Below are 14,962 nucleotides of genomic sequence, written 5' to 3'. Positions count from 1 at the left end.
GTGATCAGTCTTTGGTTCCAAATATTGGAGAAGATGCCAGAGCGGAGGATGATGTTAAAGTATAGCGAATTGGAATTTGTGGTCTGTATATTTTATTATTTAATTTAGGATACCATCAACACAACAGGACTTTTTGGGTTGGAGGGGTTTGTATTTTGTCCTGTAGTTTATTCAATGTAATTGGAGAATCCAATGGCTTCTGGTAGTCTTCAACAGTTGATTCTAAGATTTTAATTTGATCATGTATATGTTTTTGCTGTTTGTTCTTTGTTATAGGGCCAAAAAGATTGGAGAAGTGATTTATCCTCTCTCTCTCTCGAAGTAAAGACGGTTAGTGTGTAAGTGAGAAGGTGAGAGAGCAGATTTTGATGCTCTCAGGAGTTCTCTGTTGTGAGTAAGGAATGCAATGCAAGTAAAAGCAACCGATGTGTTACTCCGGGATGCTGGCCTTCTAGGCAGAGTTCCTCTGTCCAGTTTCTGTGTTCTTTTGCCCATCTTAATCTTTTATTTTTATTGGCCATATCTGAGATATGTATTTTTCTTTGCAACTCTGCCTAGAAGGCAAGCATCCCGGAGTCGCCTCTTCACTGTTGACGTTGAGACTGGTGTTGTGCGGGTACTATTTAATGAAGCTGCCAGTTGAGGACTTGTGAAGTGTCTGTTTCTCAAACTAGATACTCTATTGTACTTGCTCAGTTGTGCACCGGGGCCTCCCACTCCTCTTTCCATTCTGGTTAGGGCCAGTTTACGCTGTTCTGTGAAGGGAGTAGTACACATTGTTGAATGAGATCACTTTTTTTAGACAATTAATGCAAGGGCTCATCTCCTCACTCTGCTGCTGGCTCCTTCACATTGTTTTCAACACCAATATGCTGGTTAACATTGCTATTATACCTATAGCAACATCGTTTAAAAAGAATTACAATTTATTTAACCTTTATTTTACTAGGCAAGTCAGTTAAGAACAAATTCTTATTTACAATGACGGCCTACCTGGGAACAGTGGGTTAACTGCCTTGTTCAGGGGCAGAACAACATAGTTTTACATTGTCAGCTCGGGGATTTAATCCAGCAACCTTTCGGTTACTGGCCCAACGCTCTAACCTCTCGGAAAGGGCACCAACTCAACAGTGCACTGATGTTTCAGAACAGCGGACAGCGACCGCTATCCAACGAGGGAGAAAGCTAATTTGTTATAACATTATATTGTTTTTGACCGACCAGTCGACTAAATTGGTTCAGCCCTACACTATGGACCAAGGTAAATCTCTGCTTTGTTCAAAAATAAAATCAAGAAAATTGATTATGTACCATAGTGATTCAGGAGTAACATAAAACAGAATATTATACCCCACCAACATTACACAACCTTACAGAAAACCCTCAAATTGCTGAAATGAGTCAATTAATTAAATGATGAGAGAATAATCATAATAACTAATGACTAAAATAGCAATGTAGAGATGTATTATAGGTGATGAATGTTTAGGGGAACACTACAGACTTTGACTTTGTGGCACAACAGAAAGATCAGTGTACCTCAAATCCAGAGGATGTGAGTTCAAATCCCAGGTGGGCTCATATTTTAGCTGAACAGGGATAACATGTGGAATTGCACTTTTTGGAATTGCACATGTGAAATGTCACATGTAAAGTGTTCCAAAAACAAATGTTTTCACATGTGACATCATGTGTAGTGTCCCAAAGTTGCATGTTTTCACATCATTTCATATGTGAAGTTTGAAATCATGTGGTTCAAAATGTGATAACATGAAACTACACTGTTAGCCATTGCTGTTAATTTTGTCATTTACGGTACATTTCTACAGTAATAAATCAAATTTATTTGTTAAATGTGCCGAATACAACAGGTGATATGCTTACTTACAATACCTTAACTCTATTTCTTGAACTGCATTGTTTGTTAAGAAAATATTTACTAAATAAACTAAAGTAAAACAAAAATATTTACATTACAATATACAGGGTGTACCGGTACCGAGTCAATGTGCGGGGGTACAGTTTAGCATTTGCCACAGCTGTAGAACTTTTTGAAGATCTGAAGACCCATGCCAAAACTTGAGTGGAAAAAGGTGTTGCTGTGCCCGCTTCAAGACTGTCTTGGTGTGTTTGGACCATGATAGTTTGTTGGTGATGTGGACACCAAGGAACTTAAAACTCTCGAACCGCTCCACTTCAGCCCTGTCGATGTTAATGGGGGCCTGTTCGGCCCTCCTTTTCCTATAGTCTATGATCAGCTCCTTTGTCTTGCTCACATTGAGGGAGAGGTTGTTGTCCTGGCACCACACTGCCAGGTCTCTGATCTCCTCCCAATAGGATGTCTCATCGTTGTCAGTGATCAGGCCTACCACTGTCATCAGCAAACTTAATGATTGTGTTGGAGTTGTGCTTGGCAACTTAGTCGTGGGTGTACAGGAGGGGACTGAGCACGCTCCCCTGAGGGGCCCCAGTGTTAAGGATCAGCGTGGCATACGTGTTGTTTCCTACCCTTACCACCTGGTGGCGGCCTGTGAGGAAGTCCAGGATCCAGTTGCAGAGGGAGGTGTTTAGTCCCAGGGTCCTTAGCTTAGTGATGAGCTTTGTGGGCACTATGGTGTTGAACCCTGAGCTGTAGTCAATGAACAGCATTCTCACATAAGTGTTCCTTTTGTCCAGATGGGAAAGGGCGGTGGGGAGTGCGATTGAGACTGCGACATCTGTGGATCTGTTGGTGCGTTATGCAAATTGGAGTGTGTCTAGGGTTTCCGGCATGATGGTGTTGATGTGAGCCATGACCAGCCTTTCAAAGCACTTCATGGCTAATGACGTGATTGCTACAGAGCGGTAATCATTTAGGCAGATTTCATTCGCTTTCTTGGGCACGGGGACTATGGTGGTCTGTTTTTAAAACCTACAGGTTTCAGACTCTATCAGGGAGAGGTTGAAAATTCAATCTTAGTCCGTTATTGATGCTTTGCCTGTTTAGATGGTTTGTCTGAGGGCATAGCGGGATTTCTTATAAGCGTCCGGATTAGTGTCCCGCTCCTTGAAAGCGGCAGCTCCATCCTTTAGCTCGGAGCGGATGTTGCCTGTAATCCATGGCTTTTGGTTGGGAAACGGTCACAGTGGGGATGTCGTCGTTGATGCACTTATTGATGAAGCCAATGACTGAGGTGGTATACTCCTCAGTGCCATTGGATGAATCCCATAACATATTCCAGTCTGTGCTAATAGGATACTGTACTCCAGTTTCAACTGTTCTGCCTGTGGCTATGGAATCCTGACCTGTTCACCGGACGTGCTACCTGTCCCAGACATTTTATTTGAACATGCTGGTCATTTATGAACATTTTAACATCTTGGCCATGTTCTGTTATAATCTCCACCCGGCACAGCCAGAACCATAGCCTGGTTCCTCTCTAGGTTTCTTCCTAGGTTTTGGCCTTTCAGGGAGTTTTTCCTAGCCAACGTGCTTCAACACCTGCATTGCTTGCTGTTTGGGGTTTTAGGCTGGGTTTCTGTACAGCACTTTGAGATATCAGCTGATATAATGGCTATATAAATAAATTTGATTTGTATTAGTGTTTTGCTATCTATTTACTATCAATCACAATGCACTTGGGTACTTTTTGGCCCCTTCTGCAACTCAACCTGGCATGCCTCACTTGCAATTGCATTTAAAGTAATAGGATACTTTAGATGCGCTTATGGCACAAACTGTTGTAGTAAGTTACCTGCTACTGTGGAAATAACTTTTAATGTATTTCTACAGCTGAACTATATTTTCTCATTAAATACACAACAGCAAACTATATTCAGGAAGTACACAGAAATTCCAATTATTTTTTTTCCATTCCTGGACATTTAGGAATTGGGTTTACATTCTGAATTGACTTTAACTTAAATGGAATTGAACTCAACATTGATTAGCACACTTGGGATGCTACTACACCTGGGAATTGAACTCACCACCTCTTAGGTGACAATAACCTTAATTTCCTGTTTCACCACCAGGTCTGTGGCCATGACAGAAATCGGCCACATATTTATTGACAAGAATACATTTATGCACTTTGCTAAACGTTGCCTGGAATCATGTCAATAATTGTGCGAACATTTGACAACTCCAACTAAAAAGTTGCGTTGCTCAGGGACACTTGACATTAAGGACAAGATTCAATCAGATCAAGCCTAAACACGTGATAGCCGATACCTGCATAGCTGGTGTTTTGGAAGAGTCGCAGGTGTAACTGCGTTAGAGCTGTCAAATTGTTAAACTTTGTTGAATCACCTTTGGCAGCAATTACAGCCTCCAGTCTTCTTAGGTATGATGCTACATGCTTGGCACACCTGTATTTGGGAAGTTCCTCCCATTCTTCTCTGCAGATACTCTCAATCTCTGTCAGGATGGATGGGGAGCGTCGCTAAAAAGCTATTTTCAGGTCTCTCCAGAGATGTTCAAGTCCGGGCTCTGGCTGAGCCCCTCAAGGACATTCAGAGATTTGTCCCGAAGCCACTCCTGCGTTGTCTTGGCTTTGTGCTTAGGGTCGTTGACCTGCTGGAAGGTGAACCTTCGCCCCAACCTGAGGTACTGAGTGCTCTGGAGCAGGTTTTCATAAAGGATCTCTCTGTACTTTACTCCTTTCATCTTTCTCTCGATCTGGACTAGTCTCCCAGTCCTTGCCACTGACAAACTTCGCCACAGCATGATGCTGCCACCACCATGCTTCACCGTAAGGGATGGTGCCAGGTCTCGTCCTGACGTGACGCTTGGCATTCAGGCCAAAGAGTTCAATCTTGGTTTCATCAGACCAGAGAATCTTGTTTCTCATGTTCTGAGAGTCTTTTATGTGCCTTTGGGCAAACTCCAAACGGGCTGTCACGTGCCTTTTTCTGAGGAGTGGCTTCCGTTGGACGACTCTACCATAAAGACCTGATTGGTGGAGTGCTGCAGAGACGATTGTTCTTCTGGAAGGTTTTCTGATCTCCACAGAGGAACACCTCCCTGAGCAAGGCCCCTCTCCCCCGATTTCTCAGTTTGGCCGGGCGGCCATCTCTAGGGAGGGTATTGGTGGTTCCAAACTTGTTCCATTTAAGAATGATGAAGGCCACTGTGTTCTTGGGGACCTTCAATGCTGGAGAAATGTTTCGGTACCCTTCCCCAGATCTTTGCCTTGACACAATCCTGTCTCAGAGCTCTACGGACATTACCTTCAACGTCATGTCTTAGTTTTTGATCTGACATGCACTGTCAACTGTGGGACCTTTTATATTGACAGGTGTGTGCCTTTCCAAATTATGTCCAATCAACTGAATTTAACACAGGTGGACTCCAATCAAGTTGCAGAAACATCAAGGATGATCAATGGAAACACGATGCACCTGAGCTCAATTTTGCGTCTCATAGCAAAGGGTCTGTATGTAAATAACGTATTTCTGTTTTATATTTTATATACATTTGCAAAAATGTCTAAACAATTTTCGCAATGTCCTAATTATTGAAAAAAAAATGATAATTTAATACATTTTAGAATAAGGCTGAAATGTATAACAAAATGTGGAAAAAGGGAAAGGGTGTGAATACTTTCCGAAAGCTTAATGTTTAGGAACATAGCACATTAACTGGGATGACATTCACTCTTCTGGGACACCAAAAAGAGCTAGCTGAAAGCCATACCTAGAATACGCCATGCCTGCAATCTGCTGATAGGCTGACACTGTTATAGTATTCTGCCTTTCAGCAAGTGATGTGTATGTTGTCAACAGAAGAGTCAGTGAAGCCACGCTAAGTTATTGGCAAGGTTGCTAGTGGCAGCACTTGTCCTGTAGGTTACTGGCAACATTCTTCCAGTAAGTTTTGTGACTTTTAGTTTCCAGTTAAGAAATGACAAATTCACAGCAACTTTTGGGAACAAGTTGCCATTAATTTACTGGGAAATGCACAATAACCTCTTCACAGTGAAGCTCATTACTGACACATTCTCTTACCGAGTTTGCCGAACAGACAGTGTCAAAGGAGGTGCTATACTTGCATCGGCATAACCATCAAACAGTTCCACTGACGTTTGGCATAAATACTATTATTTCATCATGCCACCAAATATGCTAATGAGGTCCACCAGTACAAGTGCAGTGATGATCACACCTTATATAAAAAATATTGTGTAGAAAAATGTCTCATACCTACAAGGTACTGAACTGTACCATTTGATTTCATATGTGTACCAGTGAAGTGTACAGTGCCTTCAGAAGGTATTCACACCCATTGACTTTTTCCACATTTTGAATATCCCTTTGAGCATGGTGAAGTTATTAATTGCACTTTGGATGATGTGTCAATACACCCAGTCACTACAAAGATACAGGTGTTCTTCCTAACTCAGTTGCCGGAGAGGAAGGAAACCGCTCAAGGATTTCACCATGAAGCCAATACTGTCATTTAATGGAAATAACACATAACAAGTTGTTATATTTACTTTATTTTTACTGCAACTTTAGGCAAAGTACAGAAATGTATTCTTGCCAGTTTCCATTATGTCCACAGACCTGGTGGTGCAGCAGGAACTTCAAGTAGCTAGCAACCAAGAGGTTGTGAGGCTGAATCAGCTTACAGCAGCATACTGTCCTTTAACACCTGAATTTAACTGTACAAATACAAATAAATATTTAACATGAGATCGTGTTTTCATTTGCTCACATGTTGTCATGTGTAGTTTCATGTTAAATCCCCATGTTGTCATTTTTTTTAAACATGAATTTCATGAGATCATGCACTCAACGTGCTTCCATATTATCACGTGTAATTTTAATTTATCGCATGTAGCTTCACATGATGTCACATGTTATCACACTAACTTAACATTAAAACACATGTGATCACACAAGATCACGTGTTTTTTCTGTAAGAGCAACCAAGCAGCTGATATATGGGGAATAGGAAGGAATTTTTTCCATCATGTATTCTAGAACTACAAAGTCAACAGAAATTGATGTTTTTTAGCATTCCATTGCCATAAAGGCCCAATTATGCTATTCTTCTCTCAACTGGTATTGGCTAATGGAATGTTGTTTTGATGATTGTGATTGATTGGAACAGACATTAATCTTTGCTAAGCCATCGTCAGCCTGTTGGTCTGTTTGTGTTTTGATAAACATCGATTAGTATATTTTAACATTATGCTTTGTTCTTACATAGCACTCATTATTTTGTGGTGGTCTTAGCCCTCTGTTTGACTGATGGCTCTCACCCCATACTCTTGGCTGTAGTTAGTCTCATTTTTCTTTTCTTTCTTTTTATTAAACTTTGTTTAACCAGGAAAAGCCCATTGAGACACAGAGTCTCTTTTGCAAGGGAGACCTGGCCAAGAAAGCAGCAGCAGTCAATACGTAATTTAGCAACATTTATCATTATCATTCATTCTCCTTGTTGTGTTGTTTTCTCCAGTGAAGTCCCAGACGACCCACCCCAGACGAACCCAGAGACAGTTCTCCCACTCTGCTGTGGCAGACAAATCAGCCTCCATCATCAATGGCAGGAGTCAGCTCTCCACAGAGGTACACCACTTTACCATAACTCACACGATTGATGATATGGTATATGAGCAAATACTTTATTGATCTTTTTATCTGGTGTTTTCTCTCTCTCTCTCTCTCTCAGGTGGATGACCTCAAGACCAAGGTTAGTGTTGCCGGGGTAATGAGGGACAGCTCTGTGACTGACAGCAGGGTGTGGGACACAGTGGACTCAGAGGTCCTCCTCCAACAGGCCACCGTCACCCCTCCACCCCGACCTCCCTACGGACTAGAGGAGCAACAGTCCCCCTTCGTCTCTTCTTCTCCCTTGTCCTCCCCTGCTGACCGAGCCCTCACCCGACTGAACAGCCTTTCCCACTCATACCTAACCAATCAGAGAGGGAGCCCACCTCTGGAGTCACCTAACCTCAGGTATCAAGCTCATTAATGCAACCCCCTGTTACTCAAGCCATTGGGTTTCTTTTTAGATCAAGAGAAGTTCTCTTTCAATTAATTGTTTCGATATCTCACGTGGGATATGGCCAACTCCCGTATCGCAAACATGCTCTCCGAAGCCAGGTAGTGTCAACATATAAACCCTCATAGGCCCCAAAACTATGATAGGGGCAGCAACCTTAAAGAGGAAAGGGTCTAAACTATCTGACCCAGATGTATTTTTTGAGTCAAGTTTAAGGAGCTCCTTTAGCACTTCAGACTCAGTGACCAACTGCAGGGAGAAACTTTGTAGCAGGGCAGGGGAAAAAGAGGGAGGAGCATCGGGGCTCGTCGCATTAGAAGGGGTGGGAGATGAGGACATTTTGGCTGGGCAAGGAGGCATGGCTGAGTCAAATAGGAATCCTGATGAAGTGGTGATTAAAGGGCTCAACCATGTGCTCCTTGTCAGTAACAACCACATCATCAACATTAAGGGACATGGGCAGCTGTGAGGAGGAGGGTTTATTCTCCAGGGGCAGGATTCACAAAACACTTCTTAAACAAACATTTAAGAAGCTTCTTAAGAAGCTTCTTAAGAGTTCGTAAGTGCAATTCCTCAACAATATCTTACGATTTAATGCTTTTCTTATGAACTCTTCAACATGTTTGTTGTTTTGCAACCAATTTAGTTAGCTATCTAGCTAGCAATGGCATCATGTTAGCATATTTTCTACTATGATTACTGTTCTAAAACATGTTCTTGGGTTTAAAATAATCAAAACTGAAACTTTCAGATGAAGTTTGAGTGAATTAAACATGTTCAATTGCGTTTAGGACACGAGTTTAGCTATCTTGGAATTAAGAACATTTCCAATAACTTTATTTTCAATAATCTAATTTCTTCTTAACTTTTTGCTTAAGGAAAAACATAAGAAATACAGCAAGAAAATTTCCAACAACCTTTTTGAGGAATAGCAACTTTGCTTAACTTTCTTCTTAAGTCGACAGTTAAAGAAAAAATGGCAGTTACGAAATGCATTCTTAAGAAGGATTTGTGAATCTGGGCCCAAGTCTTTAACCGTTTTCCAGAACTTCTTGGGGTTGACTCACAGAGAGAGTACTGCTCCTTAAAGTAACTAACTTTGGCCTTCCGGATAGCCTGAGTGCACTTATTTCTAATTTGTCTGAACGAGAGCCCGTCAGCTTGAGTATGCGTATGCCCAGCCTTTCGCCAAATGGAATTCTTGAGGTGGAGTAAATTTGCCAGATCACGGTCATACCAAGGACTGAACCTGTTTTTAATTATAATTTTCTTTATGGGGGCGTGTTTGTTAACAATACCACTGAAAATATCAAAAAAGAAGGTCCAAGCATCTTCATCAGAGGGGATCGAGCTGATTCTATACCAATTTACAAAGGCCAGGTCATGAAGAAAGGCTTGCTCATTAAAACATATTTTGCAAGCGTCTATGACAAATCAGGATCGGTCGTTTCACTGAGCAGCCATTACAAACAGTGATCACTAAGGTCATTACAGAAAACACCAGACTGATACCTATCAGGATTATTTGTGAGGATAACATCAAGGAGAGTAGCCTTTTCTGGGTGGTTGGAGTCATACCTTGTTGGATTGGTAATAATCAGAGAAAGATTTAGGGAGTCCCATTGCTTTAGGACTTGGTCAGATGGTTTAAGCATGTCCCAGTTTAGCAGGACAAATGATCAGGACAAATTCAGACTTAGTGTAAGGGGAAAGGAGAGAGCTTAGGGCATTTAGGGTACAGGTCGGTGCTGATGGTGGACGATAACACCCAGCAACAGTCAAAAAATAGCTATTTAAAAGTTTAATGCTTAAAACCAGCAAATACAATTATTTGAGGACAGACTTGGTGGAGACAACCTAGCACTGAATGTGTTCCTTGGTAAAGATTGCCACTCCACCACCTTTGGAAGATCTGTCTTGCTGAAAAAGGGTATAACAAGAAAGGTTAACATCAGTGTTCAAAACACTCTTAACCACATCTCAGTAATGACCACACATCTGGATTGGAGCTGTGAACCCACACTTTCAATTGATAGATTTTAGCTAATAAGCTTCTAGTGATAATGTGCAGAAAACCCAGGCTTTTACGAAATCAGTGAAGCAAATATCAGAGCATAAGTCAAAATTAGGGCTTGCAATAATAGATGGGCCAGGGTGTACATGCACATTTCCAGATATCATCAGCAGCAATACAATCAGGGCATGGCAGAGGACAGTGAGAGCTCTGCAGTGTTGATTTATGACATTTGAATGTGCATTAGATGGCAACAAGATCATATTGTACAGCAATTTCATCAGGTAACATTAAAATAAAGCCAGCGAGAGTTGGTTAGAATAGGATAGGAGGCCAAGAGTCCATGTAACCAATAGAGTGTCAGAGTCCCGAGTGTGGAAACAAACAGTCTGTCCCACGGTCAGATAAACAAGCAAATTCATAGTCAACAAAGCAAACAAGAGTCATGAGGCAAATAGCATAAAGCACCAGAAAAAAAAATATAGCAACTTGGGGCTAGCCATTGTAAGTTCAGAGTCACTCGCCCCAACAGTGCGTGTGTTGGAGGCGAGCGAAATCTCGGGAGAGAGGGGGGAGTGTGGTGGGGGTACCTGTACCAGACAGGGAAACAGCTTAAAAGGTAAGATAAAGGTAGTTCAAGAGCTTTGAGATATCATATCTGCATTGTTGACTGAAAGAAACCAAAAGTTCTGGATCACAGTTCTGTGATACTGTACTGCGATAATAAACTAAAGATTACATGTCATGTATGATTACATATATTGTTAGTTCTTACCTGAACAAATATATTCAGTATTTTCTCATAGTGTGAGGCTTTCTCTATGTGGATACTGTATGTGCAATTCCATACTGTATGTGCTGAAGCCAATTAATTTACTTTTACCTTGCGCCAGCGGTTGGTTTCAGCACTTAGAGTATGGATATGAGGAGGCTGTAGTAATAATATAATATATGCCATTTAGCAGACACTTTTATCCAAAGCGACTTACAGTCATGCGTGTACAGATTTTTATGTACGGGTGGTCCTGAGAATCGAACCCACTATCCTGGCGTTGCGAGTGCCATGCTCTACCAATTAAGCTACAGAGGACCACCAGTTCGTCAGATGAGCCTTTATGTTGAAGTTCCCTCCTCTCTCTCTCTCCCTGACAGCCCCAGTCTGGTAGCTCTAGTGATTGACAGTGAGGAGGAGGGGGTTCTGGAGAAGTCTCCCTTCTCTCCTCTTACCTTTGACCCTCGTGGCAGCGGGGACGACACCGCCCCAGACCTCACCTGCACACGCACACACTCTGCCTCCTCAGTCGGTGACCCCACCCCCACAAAGGTACCATGCAGAAGCTTTCTTGTCCACCCTCACACACAGAGACTCACATAAAGAAATGTCATCGTTTCTCTCCTCCTCCTTTGACAATCTACTGACTATTCCACTCCAAAGGAAGTTGTAAGGACATATATATTAGGGCCAACTGTAAATCTAAAATGTATATAGTTCCTCACCATTGTGTTGACCTAAGTGTTTATGTTGTGTTGTATTTTTCCAGGATATGGGCGACCAGAAGATCAGACACCGCTCCTACTCCTACTCCTCCCCCAAGATCAGCCTGCTGCCCTCCCGCTTCTCCCGTGACACCTCAGCCCAGCCTGCGACATCTGACCTCAGCCCAGGTTAGCGTCCATGGGACCTTTTACAGTTATTAACCCCCCCATTGAGAAACCCTTCCTGAGAACTTTCCCACTAGGCACACAATGGTTGAATCAACATTGTTTCCATGTCATTTAGTTATTTTTTTATACATTAAACCAACCAGGAATTTTTATATATATATATATATTTTTTTTTTTACCTTTATTTAACTAGGCAAGTCAGTTAAGAACAAATTCTTATTTTCAATAACAGTGGGTTAACTGCCTGTTCAGGGGCGGAACGACAGTTTGTACCTTGTCAGCTCGGGGATTTGAACTTGCAACCTTCCGGTTACTAGTCCAACGCTCTAACCACTAGGCTACCCTAGGCTACCCTGCCGCCCCGAATAGATGTTGTGTTGACGTCTGTGCCCAGTGGGTTATTACTTCGATTGGAATAAAGGTGACAGGGTTTTCTGAGAACATGATGATATTGATGGTCCCATCACTTCCAATGCCTTGTTTGTCTTTGTATGTTTGGTCCTGTCCTTCTATATGTAGTAACGGTCTTCAAAATGGATAAAAGGTCAAAAATACAGCTCTGATAATGGAGTAAGACACTCAACTTTTTTTTTCTAAAAAAAATATTGATTGAATTATAGCACATAAAAAATGGTATAATGAGAGAGACAAAATCTATGGAATCCAGACATTTTGGTGTGACTTCAGGAATTCAATGGAATGTCAAGTATACAGTGCCTTCAGGAAAATATTCAGACCCCTTGACTTTTTCCACATTGTGTTACGTTACAGCCTTATTCTAAAAATGTATTGCATTGTTTTTTCCCTTATCAATCTACATACAATACCCCATAATGACAAAGAAAAACAGCTTTTAGAAATAATAGCTCATTTATTACAAATACAAAACTGAAGTATCACATTTACATAAGTATTCAGACCCTTTACTCAGTACCTTGTTGAAGCACCTTTTGCATTGATTACCTCATCGAGTCTTCTTGAGTATGACGCTACAAGCTTGGCACACCTGTATTTGGGGAGTTTCTCCCATTCTTCTCTGCAGATTCTCTCAAGCTCTGTCAGGTTGGATGGGGAGCATTGCTGCACAGCTATTTGCAGGTCTCTCCAGAAATGTTTGATCGGGTTCAAGTCCAGCCTCTGGCTGGGCCACTCAAGGTCATTCAGAGACTTATCCTGAAGCCAATCCAGTGTTCTCTTGTCTGTGTGCTTAGGGTTGGGTTCTTGTTGGAAGGTGAACTGTCGCCCCAGTCGAGGATCTCTCTGTACTTTGCTCCGCTGCACAGCTATTTTCAGGTCTCTCCAGAGATCGGGTTCAAGTCTAGGCTCTGGCTGGGCCACTCAAGAACATTCAGAGACTTGTCCCGAAGCCACTCCTACATTGTCTTAGCTGTGTGCTTAGGGACGTTGTCCTGTAGGTGAACTTCCGCCCCAATCTGAGGTCCTGAGCACTCTGGAGCAGGTTTTCATCGAGGATCTATCTGTACTTTACCCCGTTCCTCTCTTCCTCAATCCTGACTAGTCTCACAGTCCCTGCCGCTGAAAAACATCCCCATAGCATGATGTTGCCACCACCATGCGTCACCATAGGGATTGTGCCAGGTTTCCTCCAGATGTGATGTTTGGCATTCAGGCCAAAGAGTTCAATCTTGGTTACATCAGACCAGAGAATCTTGCTTCTTGAATCTTGAGTCTTTAGGTGCCTTTTGGCAAACTCCAAGTGGGCTGTCATGTGCATTTTTACATATTTATGGAACAATTCAGTCATTTATTGTCGAACTGGGATTCCTGGGAGTGCCTTCTGATGAAGATCATCAAAGGTAAGTGAATATTTATTGTGTTATTTCTAACTTCTTTTGACTCCAAATGGCGCATATTTCTCTGGCTGGATTGGGCTCTGAGCGCCGTTCTCAGATTATGCTTTTTCTGTAAAGTCTGACACACCGGTTGCATTAAGGAGAAGTCTGTCTTTAACACTTGTATCTTTTATCGATGTTTATTATGAGTATTTCTGCAAAATCACCGATTCCAAAACATTACTGCACGTAACGCGCCAATGTAAACTGAGATTTTTGGATATAAATATGCACATTATCGAACAAAACATACATGTATTGTGTAACATGATGTCCTATGAGTGTCATCTGATGAAGAACAAAGTTTAGTGATTAATTTAATCTATATTTATGCTGTTTGTGACTCCTATCTTTGGCTGAAAAAATTGCAGTTTTTTTACTTGGCGGTGATCTAACATATGTTATCATATCATATGTTGTGCTTTCGCTGTAAAGCATTTTTGAAATCAGACACGATGGGTAGATTAACAAGAAGTTTATCTTTCATTTGCTGTATTGGACTTGTTAATGTGTGAAAGTTACATATTTAAAAAATATATTTTTGAATTTCGTGCGCTGCCTTTTCAGCAGAATGTTGTCGAGGGGTTCTGCTAGCGGAACTCCTGCGCTAGATAGGTTAATGTGCTTGAGCCAATCAGCTGTGTAGGGGTGGTGTACAGAAGATAGTTCTATTTGGTAAAAGACCAAGTCCATACTAGGGCAAGAATAGCTCAAATAAGCAAAGAGAAACGACAGTCCATAATTACTTTAAGACATGAAGGTCAGTCAATCTGGATTTTTTTTCCAGAACTTTCCTTTCCTTTCCCATCAAGCGCTATGATGAGAATGGCTCTCATGAAGACCGCCCCAGGAAAGGAAGACCCAGAGTTACCTCTGCTGCAGAGGATAGGTTAAATACAGTTAACTGCATGTCAGATTGCTGCCCAAATACATACTTCGCACAGTTCAAGTAACAGACATCTCAACATCAACTGTTCAGAGGAGACGGTTGAATTGAATTGCTGCAAAGAAACCACTACTAAAGGACACCAATAAGAAGAAGAGACTTGCTTGGGCCAAGAACCATGAGCAATTAGACCGGTGGAAAACTGTCCTTTGGTCTGATGTGTCCAAATTTGAGATTTTTGGTTCCAACTGCCGTGTCTTTGTGAGACGCAGAGTAGGTGAACGGATGAACGGTGAACGGATGTGGTTTCCACCGTGAAGCATGGAGGTGTGATGGTGTGGGGGTGCTTTGCTGGTGACACTTGTCTGTGATTTATTTAGCATTCTGCAACGATATGCCATCCCATCGGTTTTGCTCTTAGTGGGACTAATCATTTGTTTTTCAACAGGACAATAATTCAAAACACACCATCAGGCTGTGTAAGGGCTATTTGACCAATATAGAAAATAGGAAAAAGAAAGAAAAACCCTTGAATGAGTAGGTGTGTCCAAACT

General features: G+C 41.8%; 1 protein-coding gene across 4 annotated transcripts in view; it reads left to right on the top strand.

The window, feature by feature from the left end:
• LOC110509575 (rho guanine nucleotide exchange factor 28) overlaps window positions 1-14,962 on the top strand; it is a 97,459-nt gene that overhangs the window by 41,703 nt on the left and 40,794 nt on the right. For all 4 annotated transcript variants that reach the window (XM_090227189.1, XM_090227188.1, XM_090227187.1 and 1 more), the window contains exons 10-13: window positions 7,445-7,554; window positions 7,658-7,944; window positions 11,157-11,328; window positions 11,546-11,669. In XM_090227189.1, coding sequence (XP_090083315.1) covers window positions 7,445-7,554; window positions 7,658-7,944; window positions 11,157-11,328; window positions 11,546-11,669 — 693 coding nt within the window. The remainder of the gene's footprint in view (window positions 1-7,444; window positions 7,555-7,657; window positions 7,945-11,156; window positions 11,329-11,545; window positions 11,670-14,962) is intronic.

The sequence above is a fragment of the Oncorhynchus mykiss genome, chromosome 29, assembly GCF_057628025.1.
Source record: "Oncorhynchus mykiss isolate SJ-2025 chromosome 29, ASM5762802v1, whole genome shotgun sequence".
Taxonomy (NCBI): domain Eukaryota; kingdom Metazoa; phylum Chordata; class Actinopteri; order Salmoniformes; family Salmonidae; genus Oncorhynchus; species Oncorhynchus mykiss.
This window is presented reverse-complemented; position numbering and strand designations above follow the sequence as displayed.